The 22,463-nt window shown below is 49.2% G+C and overlaps 1 protein-coding gene across 1 annotated transcript in view; it reads left to right on the plus strand.

Moving 5' to 3' along the window:
* Positions 1 to 6,097: 6,097 nt before the first annotated feature.
* Panx1 (pannexin 1) overlaps positions 6,098 to 22,463 on the plus strand; it is a 43,452-nt gene continuing 27,086 nt past the window's right edge. Inside the window, exon 1 of the mRNA XM_075966807.1 lies at positions 6,098 to 6,691. Within this exon, the coding sequence (XP_075822922.1) occupies positions 6,511 to 6,691 (181 nt within the window). The 5' untranslated portion in view covers positions 6,098 to 6,510. The remainder of the gene's footprint in view (positions 6,692 to 22,463) is intronic.

The following is a 22,463-nucleotide window of genomic DNA, read 5'->3' on the forward strand; positions in this document are numbered from 1 at the left end:
GTGGCTATGGAAGGGCCCTGGAAGTGAGAACTGTTGATCTGTTCTGCTTGTTGCTGCATCTGCAGAGCAGGCAGCCTTGCAGTCCACAGCAGTTACTGCATCTGCAGAGCAGGCAGCCATGCAGTCCACAGCAGTTACTGCATCTGCAGAGCAGGCAGCCATGCAGTCCACAGCAGTTACTGCATCTGCAGAGCAGGCAGCCATGCAGTCCACAGCAGTTACTGCATCTGCAGAGCAGGCAGCCATGCAGTCCACAGCAGTTACTGCATCTGCAGAGCAGGCAGCCATGCAGTCCACAGCAGTTACTGCATCTGCAGAGCAGGCAGACATGCAGTCCACAGCAGTTACTGCATCTGCAGGCCAGGCAGCCATGCAGTCCACAGCAGTTACTGCATCTGCAGAGCAGGCAGCCATGCAGTCCACAGCAGTTACTGCATCTGCAGAGCAGGCAGCCATGCAGTCCACAGCAGTTACTGCATCTGCAGAGCAGGCAGCCATGCAGTCCACAGCAGTTACTGCATCTGCAGAGCAGGCAGCCATGCAGTCCACAGCAGTTACTGCATCTGCAGAGCAGGCAGCCATGCAGTCCACAGCAGTTACTGCATCTGCAGAGCAGGCAGCCATGCAGTCCACAGCAGTTACTGCATCTGCAGAGCAGGCAGACATGCAGTCCACAGCAGTTACTGCATCTGCAGGCCAGGCAGCCATGCAGTCCACAGCAGTTACTGCATCTGCAGAGCAGGCAGCCATGCAGTCCACAGCAGTTGCTGCATCTGCAGAGCAGGCAGCCATGCAGTCCACAGCAGTTGCTGCATCTGCAGAGCAGGCAGCCATGCAGTCCACAGCAGTTGCTGCATCTGCAGAGCAGGCAGCCATGCAGTCCACAGCAGTTGCTGCATCTGCAGAGCAGGCAGCCATGCAGTCCACAGCAGTTGCTGCATCTGCAGAGCAGGCAGCCATGCAGTCCACAGCAGTTGCTGCATCTGCAGAGCAGGCAGCCATGCAGTCCACAGCAGTTGCTGCATCTGCAGGGCAGGCAGCCATGCAGTCCACAGCAGTTGCTGCATCTGCAGAGCAGGCAGCCATGCAGTCCACAGCAGTTGCTCAGCAAGTATTTCTCCAAGGAGTACGTGAATGTGTGCATAGCTCAGACAGCCTGGGGAGCTTGACTATTTTGACTTGAACTGTTTTCATTGCTAAAGACCTTGTAATCAGATGCCAAGGATGTCAAGCAAGCAAACCAGAATTTTGGGAGGCTGCCTGTAAGGTCACACCCCACCTTGGGTCACTCTGCTGCCAGAGAGGGATGGGGCAGGGCAGACTTGATGTCATTTATTCCCAAGTGCCACTTATAGTTATCAGAAGGTAACGTCATCACAACACAAAGGACATGAGAAGCGCGCGCTCTCTCTCTCTCTCTCTCTCCCTCCCTCCCTCCCTCCCCAACACACACGCACACACACACATAGTCTTTCTATGGTGATTCATTGTTGGAGCCAATAATGAATTCTATTGCGAGCTGACAACACAAGGAGACTCTGAGTACAGGAGTGGGTATATAAGAACTCCCAATCTTTTTACCACTCTTTTGAAAATCTGAAAATGAACTAAAACCAAACTGAAATCTGGGGTTGGGAAGATGGCTCAACTGGCAAAGTGATTGCCCCACTAATATGAGGACCCGTGTTTATATCCCCAGCAGCAATGAGAGGAGCCAGGCATGGTGGCGCGTGCCTGTAGTGGCCGTGCTGGGGAGGCAGACACTCCTTGGCCAGCTAGTCTTGCTGACCTGATGAGCTCCAGCGTCAGTGAGAGAACATATCTTAAAAAAATAGGACGTGGAATGAGAGAAGAACATCTCTGACTAGACTTTGCTTTCCACACACAGACACAATTTAAATGAAAATCTAAAGTCTATTTTGAAAAAAAGAAGAAACCCGCCCGGTGGTGGTGGCACACGCCTTTAATCCCAGCACTCGGGGGGCAGAGGCAGGCAGATCTCTGTGAGTTCGAGGCCAGCCTGGTTTAGAAGAGCTAGTTCCAGGACAGGAGCCAAAAAGCTACAGAGAAACCCTGTCTCAAAAATAAAAAAAAAAGAAAGAAAGAAAGAAAAAAAGAGGAAACCCATGCTGCCTATGCTTCCACTTGACTTGTTAAAGCCCTGAGGTTGCTATGCTAAGAGTGTGCAATTGAGGAGAGGTTTTAAATAATGGCACCCTCACTCAGGTGGTCTCATGAAGTCCAGGCTGCCCAGAATTCACTGTGTGGACACGGGTGACCTTGAACTCTGGTCCTCCTGCCCCTCAAGTGCCAGGACTGCAAGTTTGTGTCACTACACTCCTCTGGTATCCCACTGATTCTAAGGACAATCTCTGAGGTGAACCTATGGGACTGTCCTTATTTGGGTGACAAGTTGAGGCCCTCTAATGAAATATCCTGGCCACACAGCAAGCAAGAGACAAACCAAGCACTAGGCTCATGGCTTTTGCCTTCTGGTTTTCGCCCAGGAATGCTGGCCTAGGCCAGATATTTTTTCATCTGACTTTTTGGAGTAAGAAAAATGACTCCTTCAACTATCATGCCTTTGTGTACCGCTTGTTTCTTCCTTCGGCCGGAGGCTTTCTTTACTTCTCGTGGACACATTGAAAGCTTCTTCCCTGCAGCCCCCATTCCAACCTATTCAGCACAGTTCAGAAGGGTGAGCATTTTTATTTTATTGATTTTATTGAGCTCTACGTTTTGTTTGTTCCCCTCCCTTCCTCTCCTCTCCCCCCTCCCCCCTCCCAAGGTCCCCATGCTCCCAATTTACTCAGAAGATCTTGCCTTTTTCTACTTCCCATGTACATTAGATCCATGGATGTCTCTCATAGGGTCCTTTTTGTTGTCTAGGTTCTCTGGGATTGTGAATTATTGGTTGTTTTTTCTTTGCTTTATGTCTAAAAGCCACTTATGAGTGAGTACATATGATGTTTGTCTTTCTGGGTCTGGGTTATCTCACTCAATATGATGTTTTCTAGATCCATCCATTTGCCTGCAAATTTCAAGATGTCATTATTTTTTTCTGCTGTGTAATACTCCATTGTGTAAATGTACCACATTTTTCTTATCCATTTCTTTATCAAGGGGCATTTGGGTTGTTTCTAGGTTCTGGCTATGACAAACAATGCTGCTATGGACATAGTTGAGCACATGTCCTTGTGGTACGATTGAGCATCCTTTGGTTATATACCCAAAAGTGGAATTGCTGTATCTTGAGGAAGGTTGTTTCCTAATTTTCTAAGAAATTGCCACACTGTATCAGCTTGTGCTCCCACCAGCAATGCAGAAGTGTTCCCTTTACTCCTTAACCCCTCCAGCATAAGTTGCTATCAGTGTTTTTGATCTTGGCCATTCTTACAGGTGTAAGATGGAATCTCAGAGTTGTTTTGATTTGCGTTTTTCTGATGACTAAGGATGTTGAGCATTTACTTAAGTGTCTTTCAGCCATTTTTGATTTCTCTGTTGAGAATTCTGTTTAGGTCTGTACTCCATTTTTTTATTGGATTATTTGTTCAATGACCAATTCTTGAGTTCTTTGCATATTTTGGAGATCAGACCTCTGTCTGATGTGGAATTAGTGAAGATAACTTTCCCCAATCTGTAGGCTGCTGTTTTGTCTTGTTGACCGTGTCCTTTGTTTTACAGAAGCTTCTCAGTTTCAGGAAGTCCCATTTATTAATTCTCTTAGTGTCTGTGCTACTGAGGTTACATTTAGGAAGTAGTCTCCTGTGACAATGTGTTCAAGTGTACTTCCCACTTTCTCTTCTACGAGGTTCAGTGTGGTTGGCTTTATGTTGAGGGCTTTGAACCCTTTGGACTTGAGTTTTGTGCGTGGTGATAGATATGATCTATTTTCATTCTTCTACATGTTGATATCCAGTTATGCCAGTACCATTTGTTAAATATGCTTTCTTTTTTCCATTTTATGTATTTTGCTTCTTTGTCAAAAATCATGGTGTGCGGATTAATATCCAAGTCTTCTATTTGGTTCCATTTGGTCCTCCTGTCTGTTCTTATGCCAATACCAGGCTGTTTTCAGCACTGTAGCTCTGTAGTAGAGTTTGAAGTCATGGATTATGATGCCTCCAGAAGTTCTTTTATTGTACAGGATTGTTTTGGCTATCTTGGGTGTTTTGTTTTTCCATATGAAGTTGAGTACCGTTCTATCGAGGTCTGTGAAGAATTTTGCTGGGATTTTGCTGGGAGTGTTTAAGGTAGACCTGTCTGTTTACTTCCCTCCAAACACTATCTACTGCCTACTTAAAAAACTTCAGACTCTGTGCTTGTCTTTTCACTTTTGACCCCATATGAGTGTCACATTCTCTTCTTCCCAGTTCCCAGTAGCTTCTCTTGTCTCTGTTTTAAGTTCATCAGTCTTTGACTGATGTCCTAACCAATGCACAAAACCTGCCAGCAAAGAAGGTCGTTTATAAAATTACCGAGACTCAACCTAGAAACTCCGAAGTTTCATGTGTGATTACAGAGCAGATATCCAAGGAACCACTATCACCTGCCCAGGGCGAACTGGCTGCCAGAGAGTTGGGAGGGAAGCACCAAGAGTATTTCCAACTAGGGGGCGGGCCATGAGATGGTCCCCAAAAGAGGTCATTTCCCCTCTTGGATGCGTTGACCCTGACAGGGAGAAGAACATTTATGACTTATTGGTTCCTTGAAAACACTCATTCCCGCTCTACCTGCCCCAGACTCACCCTTTTATGCCCCGCTAGCCTAGCCCATCACTGTCCCATACCACACCCTTGGGAGGAATGGACAGAGGAGTGGGAACTGGGCCACTTAAAAACATTCTAGGCGACAGTCATTCGGTTTTTGACTGTTTGGATGAAATTAATTAAAGCATGAGTATGTCACTTTTATTTCCTCACACTTGACAACTGGCGGTGGAGTAAATTGGGGCTCTGTTACTGGTTGTGCGGGTGGGGAGCTGTCAGATCTGCCAAAGAGAAGCACAGAAATTCAGACTTACTTGGGGCAGTTGTCAAGAGAGTTGGGAAAGCTAAAATTGAAGCACCAGGCTTCTGTCTTGGGACGAGCACCAACAGCTATGGCCTGGGGAATGTGGAAGTCAGCAGCAGCTGAGGTCGAGGTAAAGAGTGAATTCTCTGAAGGCTTTAGGACTAGTCTGGTGGGGAGGTGCGTGCATGTGGGCCTTGGATTTACCCCTGAGATCCTGCTGATGTACACACCCAGAGAAGCTGTCCAGGCCTGCCCCTTCACCTTTCAAGGCAGCGAATGGTTGGAGCATTTCCTGACTGTCTCATTATCTCCTTTCAGAAGCAGCTCTCTGTAGGTACTCAACACCACACACCCACCTTTTGTGACCCACTCCTTTGTGGCCTTGGCCACTGCTTTGCAGCACCAGGACTGAGCAGAGAGGGCTGGGCCTGAGACCAGTCACACACTGGTCTCTCTCTCTCTCTCTCTCTCTCTCTCTCTCTCTCTCTCTCTCTCTCTCTCTCTCTCTCTCTCTCCCTCCCTCCCTCCCTCCCTCCCTCCCTCCCTCCCTCTCTCTCTCTCTCTCTCTCTCTCTCTCTCTCTCTCTCTCTCTCTCCCTCACTGAACTACGGAAAAGTCCAGGACCGTCTCTGCAGCATACTTTCGCTCAACATCGCCTGATTATTAAAGGCTGTTCCTTGAAGCTCTAACAGAAGCGGGATTGCAGCGTGGTGCTGTGGTAGAGCGCTGGTGGTCTGGGCAGTAAGCTAGGCTTGGGTTCATCTTCAGCATCACACGCCCACACAAGGGTGGGCAAGGCGTAGAAAGGGGTTAGCTCTTGCTCAGGGGAAGGGGCTGCCAACAGAAAGGACTGAAAAAAAAAAGACAGAAAAGAAAAAAAAAACACATTTTAAAAATTTTTATGTGTTAAAGAGTTGGGAGCAGAGGGATGGAAGGGGCGTGTCTGTCCTGAGGGCAACAGGGTGGGGCGACCCTTCGCCAGTCCGAACTCCAGGGTCCTGGTGTGGCCGCGCCCACCCCGCCCGCGTAAGCGCGCTTCCGGAAACTGCTCGCCTGGGAACCCGGTTTCCCCGCGCAGGTTCCGGAAGAGCTCGGCTCCCTGAGCTGCTGTGGCCACTGGGGCCAAGTGCTTTGTTCCCGGCTCCTTGTTGCCCCTGCGCGCGCAGAGAGGCCGAAGTCCTGGTGTCGCGCGCGTCTGGTGCCGCGAGGGCTGAGCACCGGGTGCGATCACTGCGGCCACAGCTCAGGAGCTCGTGCGCCCTGCGCAGCTTGGGGGCGGTCCCACGCAGCTGCGGCTCCCGTGCGGTCCCTGCGAGGCGGTAGCCCCGAGACTGCCTAGGCGGTGCGATGCTGGGCCCGCCCGGGAGCCCGGGAAGGGAAAGCGGAAGCCGCGAGCCGGGCCGGTGACCGCGAGGACTCGGCGCCTCTCCACGGCTGCCGGCAGCACCCGCGCCTGTTCTCGGCTGTCAGTCCTGCGGCACCCGGCGCGCCGTAACCATGGCCATCGCTCACCTGGCCACGGAGTACGTGTTCTCGGACTTCTTGTTGAAGGAGCCCACCGAGCCCAAATTCAAGGGGCTGCGGCTGGAGCTAGCAGTGGATAAGATGGTCACATGCATCGCCGTGGGTCTGCCTCTGCTGCTCATCTCTCTGGCCTTCGCTCAGGAGATCTCCATCGGTGAGGCCGGGGGCGCAGGGGCGGCCTGGGCTAGGCTGGCATTGTCTGGGGTTGGCAGGACCCGCTAAGGGGAGATCTCATTGCACACAGCCGGCATTTCCTCACGCCCCTCCTAATGTAGCCATCCTGCTCATACCGGATTTGAGACTAAAGACTTATTTTGCCTATATGCAATCTGTTGACCCTGCTAGCATCCTCCCTACAGTTCCTTTGTCTCCCGCCCCATGGTTGTGGCTTGGAGTTCACATCCAGCCTGTTGCAGCTAGACGTTCCAAGAGTGTCTTTTCCTACTCCTCTCCCCAGAAATTGTGCAGTCAGTCACTTAAAATTTCACACCAAGGAAGTTCCCTAGTGGCTCCAGGAAGGATGTAAAGACAAGCGGTCCGTGTACAGTGTTTCACTGATCCTTGGGGCCTGTCTTAGGGTGGTGTGTGATGGGGAGTAATACCGTTGGAGGTGGAAGAGGTCCTTCACCTAGGCCTTGCTGTGAATGAAAGTTGAAGAAATGACTTAATCTTCTTCATATAAACTATCATTTCATCTTAATAGTTATGCAAAATCCAAAGTCTAGTGTTTGGGGCGGGATCATGAGCCAGAGTGAGTGGTCTTACTTACCAGCTACCCTGACATTCAGTGTGTGAATTGCAGGTAAGTAGTGTGTGTGTGCGGAGAGTGGGGGCGCTTGCAGGTGGGGCCTTGTAGAGTGTCTGTGCCAGGGTGGGTGGAGTGTGGAGCGACCCAAATGAGAGGCTTGTCAGGGGGCTGTGACAGCCAAGGGGGGGGAGCTCGCTGAGGGAGGGGAGGCTCTAGGAGCTTAGGGTAATGTGGGCCTGGGTCAGGTTACTACAGAGAGGCACCTGCTCACTCACCTGGGATTGGGAGGCCATTGATTGGCAGACTGGTCGAAAACAGCACTCAGTAAGTGATAGTGAGAGTACATTGGTTCTGGATGTAGGAAGGGAGTGAGGATCTGGACATGTGACTGCCCTGAGCTATGGCATCAGTTGAGGTCTTGTGCATGGATGGGGGCTGCGTGGAGGAAGGAAAGGGGAGCCCTTCTGAGAGACGAGGGAGCAATAGGAAACAGCTGGGTACCTAGATTTTAATGGGCTGTGGAGAGAAGAGAGCGAGGCCGTCTGTACACCTGAGTGAGCTGAGGTGCCGGTGGAAGCTGGAGTCGAGGCAGGGCTTGGGCGGAAAAGGAAGGGTATGGCTGGTGCAGCTCCTTGACACTGTGGTGGAAAGTCGCTGAAGCAAGGGTGCAGAGTGAGCTGTGGGTTTTCCTGGTTCTCGGGCAGGGATGATCCCGCTGAAAGGGAAACCACAGAGTCGCTTGGAGGCTGATGATAGTCTCTGTGGCTTCCAGCTATGGACTGAACCAAGTGCCAGGCATCAGAATCCCGGGAATAAATGTCCCTGTGATAAAGATGCAAGTCCTGGACACCTGGTGTGGGCAGAGGCCAACAGGGAGGAGCTGGTCACTCTCTGTGAAGTCCCCCTTCTAGAAGGACTCTTGAGGCACCTGGAGCTGGGGTCTGTTATGCAGGTCCAGATGGATGTACTGTGTGAGAGGCATCTTGGGGGACATAGGAGTGGGTCCAGCCAGCAAGACTCTGCTTAGGCTGTGTATGTGCTCCACTGTGCACTGTGGGGGATTGGAAAGGATTCAAAGCATGACCCTCTCTACCAGCAGTTTACCATCCCACTGGACACTAATCTGCTACCAGGTGACATTCCTCCACCCGTGTGATTTCAGGATAAGGCAGAGGGAACTCCTGAGCACCAGGCTGGCTGGCTCTTAGGCGAACACTCAGGCAGATGGCCATGTCTTCTGAGCGCTCAAGCCTTTGGAGGGGAAGACAGGTGTGTAATGAACCCCCACAGAAAGTCCTAGGAGATCAGTATTCACAATCAAGGATTAATTTTGTGCAGTTTAACGGTGTGCCATCAAATGAAAAAAAAACCCCAAGAGAAGGATGAGAATGAATATTGTAATAATTGTAATAACCCCAGTGTGCTGGCTAGTTTTATGAAAACTTGACACAAGCTGGGGTCCTGGAAGAGGGAACCTCGGTTGAGAAAAGGCCCGCACCAGATTGATAATTGATGTGGGAGGTCCCAGGTCACTGGACAGAGCGCTACCACTGGGTGTGTGGTCCTGGGATGTATAAAAAAGGAGGCTGATCAAGCCACGGGGAGCAAGCCAGGAAGCAGCACTTCTCCGTGGCCTCCAGGTTCCTGCCCTGATTTCCTGTCCTGACTTCCCTCAGTGATAGAGGCTGACATCAGACTGTAAACTGAAATAACCCTGTATCCCCAAGTTGCTGTTGGTCACAGTGTTTATCACAGCAATGGAAACCTTAATCACAACAACCAAGGATGGTGGAGCTGTTTAAATGAAGCAGGCAGTTTGCCCACCACACTGTTGGGAAGGACAGCCCCGGGAGTGTGGGGCAGGACTTGGCAGCTCCAAGCACGGCTGAGTGACTCTCTCCTGGCCCCTACCCCTCCCACTCTCTTGTCTGGAATACTTGTGTCTGTCACATAGCCTGTCTATGTGTCTGTCACATAGCCAGTACTTAGTCTGATTGATCTGTTCCTGAGGACTGTAGAGTGTGTCATGAATGAGGTAGCTTTGGTGGCTTTTGCAGACACTTGGGGCTGGGACTGCTCACTGGTCCTAACTGACCTTACAGTGAGGACAATTACAGACACACCCTCTGGAAGGAGCTGCTCAGAAATGCTCTTAACTTCCAAGTCCTGGATCACATTTTGAAGATTGTAGTTTCCCGGAATGTAAGAACTCAGAGCTCAGTTGGGCAGCTGCTGTGGTTGCTTCTAATGCTTCACTCCGTGGAAGACAGTTGGAATGGAATTGTGAACTGGGGGTGGAGAAGGGAGAGTTGGTGCCAAGTGCCCTATGGGCGCTCACCCTGCTCCTCTCTCACCTCTCTTCAGTCTTGTGCAGTGTGTGCTGGATGGTCTCAGAGAAGGCTTTGAGGTTGCTGGCCACTCCGCCTGTCTGCTCTGATTTTCAGCCCGCTGAGATGACAGCAAGTAGCTCTCACAGCTGTGGAGTTGCCTGCTACCAGACCTCCCCAACGGGGAGGGGTCTGTGAGGCCAGATAATCCTGTCCCTTAGCTGTCCCATCATCTGCAAAGAGCTGCTGTCTGTGTGAGCTGAGAGTGATCCTTAGCTTTCCAATAACAGCACATCCTCAGCTCACGCACCTTCAGCTCACGCATCCTTGGCTCACACACCCTCAGCTCAGCTTGAGCATTCTCAGGTCGCACACCCTCGGCTTACACGTCCTTGTTTCACACGTCCTTGGCTCACACATCATCGGCTTGCACAACCTCCCTTCGCATATCCTCAGGGTACATCCTCAGCTCGCATACCCTTGGTCGCACACCCTCAGCTCTCACATCCTCTGCTTGCACATCCTGGGCTCACACATCCTCAGCTCACACTCAGCATCAAAGCACCTGGAAGAGGGTATGGAGGTCAGGAAAGCCCTCTGGCACAGGTGTCTGACTTTATCTATGTTTCTAGAGGATAAGTGGGAACTTCATAGGCCCTCTTCTCCCTTCGCAGCCTCGTGTATGCATCCTACTTGTTAGGCAGGCCCATGCCACAGTAACCTATTTCCTCTACTTAGTACATTTGGGGTATGTTGAAACAGGAGCAGCGGGGCTGCATCCCCAGCACCCGGCCGCCCACATGGCTAGCTCTACCCAAAATAATTACACAGAAACTGTATTCTTTCAAACACCGCTTGGCCCATTTCTATCTAGCCTCTTCTAGGCTAGCTCTCACACCTGGACTAGCCCATTTCTAATAATCTGCTGTAGCCCACAAGCTGGCTTACCAGGAATGATCTTAACCTGCGTCTGCCTGGAGTGGGAGAATCATGGCAACTCCCTGACTCAGCTTCTTTCTCCCAGCATTCTGTTCTGTTTACTCCTCCCACCTATGTTTTAACCTATGAGGGCCAAGCAGTTTCTTTATTGCTTAACCAATGAAATCAACAGATTGATATATGACACTCCCACATCAGGGGTACTTTTTATGTCGTAACACAAGTGTCACCTTGTTGGGCTTTTGATTGTTGTTGTTCTGTGTGCTTCCATGTACTTACTGTGTCTGTGTGTCTGTGTGGGTACATACGTGCCACACCACGTGCATGAGTGTTGCTAAGAGGACAACATGCAAAAGGGGTTTCTCTCCTTCCTTCATGTGGGGCCTGGGGCTCAGAGAGCCATCTCACCCCTCGCTGGCTTCTAATGGCGGAATGAACCCCGTAGCATAATGTAGTCCAACCATACATCAGCTGAACAGTCCCCTATGTCAGCCACTAAGATTCAGCTCTGACACATTTGCTTGTAATAATCTTGGCAAATGCTTCCCTTTTCCCCTCACTGAGCGAAAGATGAGAACAGTATCGGTTTCCAGAAAGATGAACTCATCTCCCAGAATGACTTTGCGATCCTAAGTTCGTATTTCAGCCAAGTATAAGAACACATGCCTTGACCTGTCCAGGCTTGACTCCTGCAAAGTCAACTACCAAGGTACTCTGACCTCCATATGTGTACAGAAGCACACGCCGCCTCTGACATACACACACACACACACACACACACACACACGCATGCACACACACACTCACACACGCATGCACACACACACGCACACACTCACAGATAAAGAAATGATTGTACAAATAATTTTAAAAACCGATTTTATTTTTTTCAACTTCATTATTACTAGAATACTATCCGTTTATTTTTTTTCCTGACCATCTTCAGTGATTTTATTTCACATTTACCACTCGATCTGTTTTGTTCTTTCAATACGATATCAAAACTTGTATTGATATCTTCTCACTGCCACTTGCTGGGAAGCCTAGGAGTGCTGGCTAGTTTTATGCTAACTTGATACAAGCTAGAGTCATTGGAGAGGAGGGAGCCTCAATTGAGAAAGTGCTTCCGTAAAGCATTTTTTAAGTTGATGATTGAGGTGGGAAAGCCCAGCCCATGGTGGATGGTGCCATCCCTGAGCTGGTGGTCCTAGGTGCTCTCAGAAAGCAAGCTTAGCAAGCCTTGGGAACTAGCTAGCAAGCATACCCCTCTGTGGCCTGTGCATCAGCTCCTGCCTCCAGGATCCTTCCCTGCTTGAATTCCTGCCCAGACCTTCAGTAATGAACAGTGATGATGGAGAGTAAGCCAAACAGATCCTTTCCTCCTCAAGGTGCTTTGGTCATGGTGTCTCATCACAGCAGTAATAACTTTGACTAAGACACTAGGCCACTGATGGGCAGTGATTTTCCTATAGTTATCTTTGGGTAGGTGGATCTGTTTTAGGGCTCTTTTCACTGCTTTGTTTTTTTTTGGGGGGGGGCGGTTATTCCTATACAGTAATACCTGACTGTTCTCTTACTGGGTTATGCTGGTTTGTCAATTAAATGCATTTCGCATCAGAATCAGAATCTGGGGAGCATGAAGCTCAGTGGTTGCTGTACCTGGCATGCGTGCCACCTGTTGGCATTCATTCTGCACAGGATGCAAAGTGTGTGAAAGGCAATGGTTCACAGGAAGAAGTCATCGTGGGTCGTTAAAGTGGCCTGTTCATTGGTTTTGTTTGTTATTTTCCTCCATTGAACCCAAGGCCTCATGCATGCTAGGCAAGCCCTTACCACTGATCTGTATACCCCTTACCCCTTTTCTCTTCATGCTTTGGTCAGAACTGTTAGTGACTACTACCAGCTGCTGTGATTGCGTTTTTAGCAGTCAGTCTTAGTTCAGGTTTCTCCCTTCCCTTCCCTTCCCTTCCCTTCCCTTCCCTTCCCTTCCCTTCCCTTCCCTTCCCTTCCCTTCCCTTCCTCCCCCCCCTCTCTCTCTTATTTATTTATTTGGTTTTTCGAGACAGGGTTTCTCTGTAGCTTTGGAGTCTGTCCTGGAACTAGCTCTTGTAGACCAGGCTGGCCTCGAACTCACAGAGATCCTCCTGCCTCTGCCTCCTGAGTGCTGGGATTAAAGGCGTGCGCCACCTTCAGGTTTCTGTTGCTGTGATAAGCATGACCATGAGCAACTTGGGGACAGATGATTATTTTGCCTATACTTCCACATCAGTCTGTCATCAGAGGAAATGAAGGCAGGAACCTGGAGGTAGAAGCCGAAGCAGAGGCCATGGAGGAGTGCGGCTTGCTAGCTTGCGCTCAGGACTTCCTCAGCCCACTTCTCTACTGTGCTTTTGTAGGTCATAGCCCTTGAGCACCCATTTGTTTGCAGTGCAGGACTGAAGTCTCTGAAGGTCAGGATCACAGACCTCTGGGAGACTAGCAGGCTTATTCCCCAAAATCTGCTAAGGGCAGATATAAAAGCTGCTTCTGCCCTTATCTTTGACCTTATCAAATAACCTTATCTTGGACAGATCAACAGGTTTATTACTGTACACCCCTTAGTTGCGCTGGCCAGAGGAGGCTGCTTTCACAGTTCAGACATGACGCTTACTTCCTTATGTCCCTCCTGGTTCTCAGGATGTCCTTTGAGTCTCTCATTTGTATGGGTGGGTGAGGTGACCTGGCTCACTGAGTCCCTCACAGTTTGCTCTGTTACTGCGAGAGGGGGGCCTCTCGGGTGCCTTCTTCTCCCCATCTCTGCTGAGGTCTTCAGAGGAAGCTATTTCCTGCCCTTGTCTCGTGGCCTTCCCTCTTGGGCTGGAGCTGGTCGGCCCTGTTGCTGCTTCTGCTGATCCCCTCACTGACACCTAGAACCCATCTTCCTATGTTTTCCTCGTGGTTGGATCTTTCTGGGCTGTGGGTACCAGATTGGGACTGCGGAGGCGCCCTGGACTGACTGACAGTGGCTGCCAGTCCCCCGTGCACAGTTGCTATTCCCTGGACTGCGTGACAGTGGGCTGCCGGTCCCCAGTGCACAGTAGCTGTTCTAGGACTGTTCTGACTATTGAGGCTCCCAGCCTCAAGGACCAACCACCATGTTCTCAGCGTCTCAGATGTAATTTGGCCATCATTACAATTTTAAATTCGGATATATATTCACCTCCTAGAGGCTCTGTTCTCCTAGACAACCCTGACTAAAGCAGTTCTTTTAAGAAAAGTACAATTTCGTGTTAGCAGATGGTGAAGATTCTGGTTGAAAGAGTGTGGTTAGTCTACGGCCTGGTGCTGAGCTGGTGGTGGGCAGTTGCGGTGCTGTGTGACTGCCCCACTGTGCCCTTGCTGTCAGCCCCAGCAGGCAGGTCCCACTGACTGTTGTGCAGTCCTAGGGAAACTTTCCAGCTGTTATGCGGCTTGTCCTGGGAGATGGTGACAAATTTGTTCCCTCAGGGTACAGGGCTGAACCCTGTGTAAGGGACAGACGCTTCTTTCCTGGCCCATAGTGGTGTGAGTGAGAATAGCTCCCTGTCCATGTGGTGGAACTGTTTGGGAAGGATTGTAGCTCCCAGGGCAAATGTCCGCTGCTTATAACTCCCAGGCCAGGGCCTCGGAACGTTTGTGAGTCCCACTTGCCTCCCTGATTTCCTTCTAGAGGAATGGTTTCAATCCAGAGGAAATCGCTCCATATCAGTTAACTGTAATTTGCCAAACACTGTGTGTCTGTATGTGTTAGGGTGTATTTGTTAAAGATCCAGACATAGTGGGAAAAGCTAAACCCTTACCCTTTTCACGTGTGTATATACTCAAATACTAGTCTCTTGGCCAGAGGTAACTTCTCATATGGGTAAAATATGTTAAACTTCTTTTTGTTGGAAAAATATCATTGTGGTAGCATTTTAACAATATGATAAAATTTGCCAGGTGATAGTGGCACACACCTTTAATCTCAGCACTTGGGAAGCAGAGGCAGGCGGATTTCTGTGAGTTCAAGGCCAGCCTGCTCTACTGATGGAGGAAGGTCATTGGTTAAGTAATAAAGAAACTGCTTGGCCTTATAGGTCAAAACATAGGTGGGAGGAGTAAACAGAACAGAATGCTAGGAGGAAGAAGAAGTGAGCTCAGAGACACCATGCTCCCCTCTCCCAGGCAGACGCAATAGCTCTGCTCTCTGAGGCACACGCGATGAAGCTCCGACCCAGGATGGACGTAGGCTAGAATCTTTCCCGGTAAGACTGCTACACAGATTATTAGAAATGGGCTAGTCCAGGTGCGAGAGTTAGCTGAGAAGAGGATAGATATAATGGGCCAAGCAGTGTTTAAAAGAATACAATTTGTGTGTTGTTATTTTGGGGTATAAGCTAGCAGGCGGCCGGGGTGCTGGGGACGCAGCCCAGCCGTTCCTATTACAACAGAATGGCGCCCAACGTGGGGCCCGAGGCGAACACGCCCCCTACGGGGCGACACTTATCCCTACACTCTACAAGTGCTAGTTCCAGAACAAGCTCCAAAGCTACAGAGAAACCCTGTCTCAGAAAACAAAACAAAACAAAAACCAATATTATATTATAAAATTTAAACAGATCAGAGAGACAGCTCAGTGGGTAAAGAAGCTGCCAACCTAAAGCCTGAATTCAGTCCCCTTGACCTTCGTGGTGGAAGGGAGAACTGAGCCCCTCGAGTCGTCCTCCGGCCTCTATGTGCACACAGCAGCACACGCACATGTAAACACACATGCAAAGCAAAACTGTTACCGATTTAAACAATGTGCATGTGCACTGTGCTGCAGGTTGTTCATTTATCCACATTAATGCCCTGGAGATGTTTTCATACTCATACTACACATGTGTCTGTGTGTCTGTGTGTGTGACTGGGAGAGAAAGAGTCTGTATGTGTGTGTGTGTATGCGTGTGCAGGCAGGCATGCGAGCCTTTTACCTGGTGAGCTATTGCTCTTCCTGTCGAGGCTCTAGTCTGCTGGCCTGGAAGCCCGGCAGTTTTGCCCTGTCCAGTCCAGGTCCTCAGGTTTGGGCAGTGAGTGTCTTTAGCACCAGGCCACTTTCTGGGCCTACCTCATTCTATTTAAGCGGAGAGGACTTTTTAGTGGGACTGTTCCTCACTTTACTTAGCTGTTGTATCATGATGAATCTACTCACGGGCAACCTTCATGCGTGCCCTTGTGCAGGCGTGGCTCTGGAGTGGTGCAACCTTCATGCACACCCTTGTACAGGCATGACTTTGGAGTTCTCAGAGTCTCTGATCTAGTGCACACTTCAGTGTTAGGCCTCTAAAGAAACTTTTGTTTATGACTTACAGATTTTGCCACTTTACAAGAAATTAAATCTCTGAAATTTAGAAAGTATTTTTTAAAATATTTATTTATTTATTATGTATACAATATTCTGTCTGTGTGTATGCCTGCAGGCCAGAAGAGAGCACTAGACCCCATTACAGATGGTTGTAAGCCACCATGTGGTCGCTGGGAATTGAACTCAGAACCTTTGGAAGAGCAGGCAATGCTCTTAACCTATGAGCCATCTCTCCAGCCCCGAAAGTATTTTTTCTTAAATAATGCCAACACCTTTCACTGTTAGTGTATGTGATATTATACATTTTTATAAAAAACAGCTTCAAAAGCTCGAATGACACTGGTTCCCATTGGTATTAGCTCCTAGCAGAAGACCAGATGCTTCTATCTGCAGTCGTTCGTCCCTCTGATGCGCATGTCACAGCCTCTGGGGAACCCCTTTAACTCACAAGAAATAGACTGGAAAGGCAGGCGACGGTGTGGCGTCACTGCAAATTCATGTCAGCGCTCCTGCCAGGGGCCCCTGGTCCCTTCCAAGGTTGCCAGGCCTCTCAGGGCAGTCGCTCTGGAACCACTCGGTTCCAAAGGGCACTTCTAGAACCCTTCAGAGTCCCATGTCCCCTGTTAGCAGGTTGACAGCTGTCTGGTTTTGTACCTTTCAGACTTAAAAGATTACATTTTTAAGAGGAGTGCGCGCACACGTGTGTGTGTCTCTGTGTGCGTGTGTGTGCATGTCCGTTGTTCTTATTTGTGGACACTTTAGGGATTCAATTCTCCCTTTTCTGGGGTCTGGGATCCAGTTCAGGTTGTTTGATTTGGTGGCTTTTACCCTCTGAACTATCCCGCTGGCCCATTGTTTTCCGTTTTAGTTTGTTGTTTGTACAGTTGAAGTGGCATTTCCAGGTTTGTAATCCCTATTACAGCATTACACTAAGGTGTGGCTGTCACTCTGGGCCGTGTCAGGGGACTGCCCCTTCTCACCTGGCTGGCACCATTGCTGTTTGGCCTCTGCTTGTCATTGCGTTGTAAAGTACTTTCTTCCTTTGGAAGCCAGTCATTCCCCTGACCCCCCCCCTCCGCTGTCTGTCTGCTGTCTGTCTCTGCTCTGCTTCCTCCTTCCCTCCTTCCCTCTCTTCCTGGCTCTTTTAGACATAGTTTTACATAGCCTAGGACGGTCTTGAATTCACTGTCCTCCTGCCTCTGCCTCTCAAGGGCTGAAATTACAGGGGTAGGACACTATACCTGTCTGAACTTTTTGTTTTGTCTTGTTTTTGAGACATGGTTTCTCTGTGGAGCCCTGGCTGGCCTAGAACTCATTCTGTAGACAGACTGGCTTCTAACTCAGAGATCTACCTGCCTGTGCCTCCCAAATGTTGGGATTAAAGGCGTGAGCCACCACTGCTCAGTGAACTTGTTTTTTTTTTTTCAAGCTAAAAGCCTTTTTAAAGAGAGAGAGAGTTTCACTTCTGAGCCCTCTTTCCTGTTTATACTTAGTCAGCTGTGTGTAAACCTACTGCATGCTCAGTAGGAAGTTAGAAAATGGCTTTGAACATTTGCCTCTAAGTTTACTTTGCACTTGATCTAACCCGGGGTTCTTGAGAGCTCATAGGGCTGGCAGCTCCCCTGTGGAATCCAGAGCAGCAGCTCCTGGGCTGTGCTCTGGCTGGGAGGCTGACCTCCCTCTCTGACTGCAGCCTGCTCATTTGCAAGCCAGAAGGTAGAACCAAGACCCAAAGGCAGAAGCCTGACCCTGACATGGTGGTCAGTGGAGCCTGCCACTCCGAGGGAGGGACATGAGGCTTGCACAGTGGGAGGTACTAGGTAGATCTGAGCAGGCACACACTGACACTTCAGGTTACCACTCAAGCTCAGGCCGCTGAGTGGGCTCCCTGGCTCTGCTCAGATGAGTCTGGCAATGAAGGACTGGGAAGGGCCTGTCTTCCTCCCTCCAGTGGCCTTGGAGGGAAGACAGCTCAAGAACTATTGCTCCCCACATTCTTCCCCTACTAAGGCTTCATCTGTCTCCTGAAAACTCTTTGCACACACTGGCACTACCAAGGGAGCAGAAAGTCAATCCCTTCTTAAGAACCAAAGGAACACACTTAAGGTATTAATCCCCAACAGCAAGATCCCGCGGGGTGGCGGGATCTGACCAAAGTGCCTCTCCCAAAATTAGTCTCAGTCTGTGAGGGCACTGTATTAATGTTAGCAAGGAGAGGCACTCCTGGTCCTCTCCAGCGGGAACCATGGTTATGTGGGCTCTGGGGTATTCAGCTATTCATTGTTTCTCTCTCTCTCTCTGTCTCTCTGTCTCTCTCTGTCTCTCTCTGTCTCTCTCTGTCTCTGCCTCTCTCTCTCTCTCTCTCTCTCTCTCTCTCTCTCTCTCTCTCTCTCTCTCTCTCTCTCTCTCTCTCCTGTTCTCACTTTTGCATATGAACCACCTGTGCTGCACACTAAGCTACCATGCTGTGGTGTCTCTCAGGAGGAATGCAGCCCTCAGAAGGCGTGGACCCCAGGCTCTGCCTTGTGAAACCCATGTGATCTGTGTAGAATGTCCTTGGGTTTGCAAGTCTCGTGACAGTGCCCTCATAATGGCCACAGTCATCGTAGCTTCTTTTCATTTTGTCATGGTCAAAATCTTACTTTGAGCACAGAGTGGAGATATTCAAGGCCTTTTCCCCAGAAGGGCTTCTTTGTGTCAGGAACTATAAAGCCAACTTTCAGACAGCGTCTTGGAGGGAGAGATGATGAAGAGGGGCTTGGTTAAGCTCAATCTTTCTCAGGCTGGGGCATTTTTAAGTCCACCTTCATGGTGGTGGATTTGCTGCAGAATTTAAAAAAATAAAACCAGTAAATAAACAAGAAATGAATCATGTGTGCACTGAAGAAAATATGACAGCTTGTGACTCAAGAAACCTGCATCCTGTTCCATGCTGCTTGACAGAAATAAAAACCTCAGCTGCCGTAGAGAGAGAGAGAGAGAAAGAGAGAGAGAGAGAGAGAGAGAGAGAGAGAGAGAGAGAGAGAGAGAGAGACGGAGGGAGGGACGGATGGACAGACAGACAGACAGACACCTTACACTGGTCTAGAACTCCATAAGTAGCCTAAGCTGGTTGTCAGGTGAGCCCCAGGGATCCTCCTGCCAATGCTTCCCCGACACTGGGGGTACAAGCACAGACGGCTATCTCTGGATTTTTCTCTATGGGTTTGGGGGATCAAACTCAGGTCCTTGTGCTTCTAAGGTAAGCTCTCTATTGGCTGAGCTCACTGTGAGGCTAACTCTATGATGGCCATCTCCTTTTAAGCCTCTCAACAATCTGTGAAGCTTAATAAATGAAAAGAGAGCCAGGCGATGGTGGCTCATGCCTTTAATCCCAGCACTCGAGAGGCAGAGGCAGGCGGATCTCTGTGAGTTCGAGACCAGCCTGGTCTACAGAGCTAGTTTCAGGACAGGCTCCAAAGCCACAGAGAAACCCTGTCTCGAAAAACCAAAAATAAATAAATGAAAATAGTTAGGTTGTATAACTCGATGGGAAGTAAAAGCAAACCCAGTGCCTATGAATGTAGTGGGTTTGTTTGTTTGTATAAAACAACAGTGATGAAAAGGGATTCTGGAACCTCCCTTCAGGAAAGACCTTGCCTGTTTCCCCCTGTGTGCTGACATCCCCTTGGCCACATTTAATGGACTTCCAGGCTGCTTTCTGTAGATGAGGTTTGTGTTCCCGACTGCCATCGTGACAACCCGTCCCTGCCCTCTCACCATCCTTTTCTTTAGCATTACTCTCCAGTCAACTCCTTCATCTCCCTTTCACAGTGCCCACTTCTAGTGCCTACTATGGGTCTGGGCCAGCTTCTCCCACTACCCTCTAAAGATGCAAAACCCAGGGCCAACTCCATTTCCCCTACGGGAAGCTTGGTAAGCCTGGGTTTGCTTTCTGAACCTCTTACGTCTCGTTTCTGTTGTGATATTTTTAATGAATCTGTTTATTTAGGCCGTCTCTGTTCCTTCCAGGTAGGCTCCATGCAGACGTTTACCACCTTTCTGGCTCGACACAGGGAGGCCTAGGTGCTTGGGGAAGGTCTGTGTGTGCTCACTATTAGCAAGTCATGGTGGCTCTGTAGTGTGTGTGTGTTGGATGCACACGTGTGTGGGTACACACAGTGAGAACAGCATATGAGGGATCATGCTGTCTCTTCCTTCTCTTGAGATGGGGCAAGCCCTCTTACTTTCTTCCTTCTTCCCTGGAGCCAGACAAGCCCTAGTGGTTTCCTTCTTTGGCCCTGACAGTCTTGGGGTTAAAGGCCCACATGTGCCCTGTGTCCTGTGCCCTGCTTTATGTGGGTGCTGGGCATTGAATGCAGGTCCTTATGCTTGCTCAGCAAGCATTCTTAACCCACTGAGCCATTGCCCAACCTAACTTAGTAGTTTAAATGATACCTTCTTATGAACCTGGATCTTAGCTCAGGCTTGGCTTTCTTGGAGCTTGATTCTGGCCTTCTTGTGTTCCTTTATATTGACCAGCCCTGCATTTTGTGGGTCTAATTATCCAGACATGACCTAGTCTCAGGTCTGTCTGTTTTTTTTCTCCTGCCCAGTAATTGGTTACTTACTCTTAGGACGCCATGGTGTCAGCAAAGGGTATGTGTAACTACACACTTAGGCTTGAATTGTCACCTAACCCAGTATCAATTGGCCCATTTAAATCCCCTGAGCCGCCTCTGTAAGACAGAAATAATGGCAGTAATTCATACGTTTCTTTTATTGACTGTGGTTTGGATCAGCTACTTTTACATTGCTGTGACCAAACTGCTTGACAGAAATGGCTTAAAGGCTGAGATGTTTGCTTTGACTCATGGTTTCTGAGGGATCAGAACATCTGAGCAGAGGAGGTGTGGCAGAGTGGTTTAGTCTTTTGTGGGGGCAACCTGTGGTTGTAACTGCTTAGGCTGTGGTAGACCAGAAAACAGAGTGGCCTGGTCTAGACTAGAAGTCTGGGCTGTAACCTCCAGAACCCTGACTCTCAAGACTTATACTTCTTATAGTTGCTTCCCTTCCCAACCCCATAAAGATTCTGCTTCCACCCCAAGTTGGGGAGTAAGCATTCAAAATAAATCTGTGGGACCATTTCAGACTCAAATCATCACAGTTGGACTTGGGGAGGGGGAGGTGATCCCAGTGCCATATGGGAGTCACACTGGTTTGTATGTGATCCCCACAGAGTGTGAATGTCTGTGCTTCCAAATCAGATTAATGGAGGAAGCAAGTTGAAGAGGTGTACGGTTTGTATATGATGCGCTGTTTCCAATTTCCATGGTTTCCCTCAGATCCCTTAGCGTTTCACAGGGGAGCAGCCAGCATGATAACACAGGGGACATCACCACTTAACAGGAAGCTGTCATCTTGTGCCTCTCAAACTGGGATGGAACCTAAGGAAAAAGCCAGGTCCTTCCCTGTGTTCTACCTTAGTTGTAGAAGTCCAAACATGGAAAAACAGACAAGCTTGAATCAAGGTGGGCGTGGCATGTTAGGAGAATGGATGACATACAGGCCATGGACCATCCCAGGATCAGGTGGCCATGACAACTACATGCAGTGTGTGGTACAGAATCGAGTCCTGATTGGAGAAAAAGCAAGTTGTTGCTGCTGTACACGATAATTTGGTAAATATGAAAATGGGTTGACCATCCTTGATTTGAAAATCTGCAGTGAAAAATGCTCTGAAATCTGAAACTTTATGAGCTTCAACATCATGCTCAAAAAGTTTAGATTGTGGAACATTTCTGAATTCTGATTTTTGGAGCTCAGCTGGTAAACTCTATGCGTGTGTTCTGAAACACTTCTAGTTCTAACCTGTCTTAGTTTTGTTCTGTTGCTGTGAAAACAAAACAAAGCACTGATCCTAAGCAACTTAGGGGAGGATGGGTGTCTTTCAGCTCACAGGTCATAGCTGTCACTGAGGAGAATCAGGACAGGAATTCAAGTTACATCGTGAAGGAGGAAAACTTGGAGGAACGGTGTTCATTGGCTTGCTCCCGGACCCTTAAAAAGCCCAGGATCACACGCCCAGGGAATGGTACTGCCCACAGTGGACTGGATCATCCTTCGTCATTTAATGAGACAGCCCCACACAGACATGCCCACTGGCTAATCTAAGCCCTTGTTCTTAGAAGGTATACAGTCCTGACAGAAGGGACTGTGGTCTGCAGCCACGGAAGGATGTGTGTGTTACACAGATGCGAGAGAGGGCGTGAGGTCTGAGTTCTGTGATGCTTAAGTCTAAGCACGGAGTGGGATGTCACTGTCATGTTCTTGTAAATTTTCTGTAGTTCTGAAAAAAATTCAAAACGAAGTGTTGAATTAAAAAGTGATGATGTCAATACAGCAACATATCCTTTCTACCTTAAAGTCCTGCGTGCCATCTGGCTGGGCGTTGTGTCTCAGGCCTTTAATCCCAGCACTCGGGAGGCAGAGGCAGATGGATCTCTTTGAGTTCAAGGCAAACCTGGTCTACAAGAGCTAGTTCCAGCACAGGCTCAAAAACTACATAGAAACCCTGTCTGGGGAGAGGGGG

The sequence above is a fragment of the Microtus pennsylvanicus genome, chromosome 3, assembly GCF_037038515.1.
Source record: "Microtus pennsylvanicus isolate mMicPen1 chromosome 3, mMicPen1.hap1, whole genome shotgun sequence".
Taxonomy (NCBI): Eukaryota; Metazoa; Chordata; class Mammalia; order Rodentia; family Cricetidae; genus Microtus; species Microtus pennsylvanicus.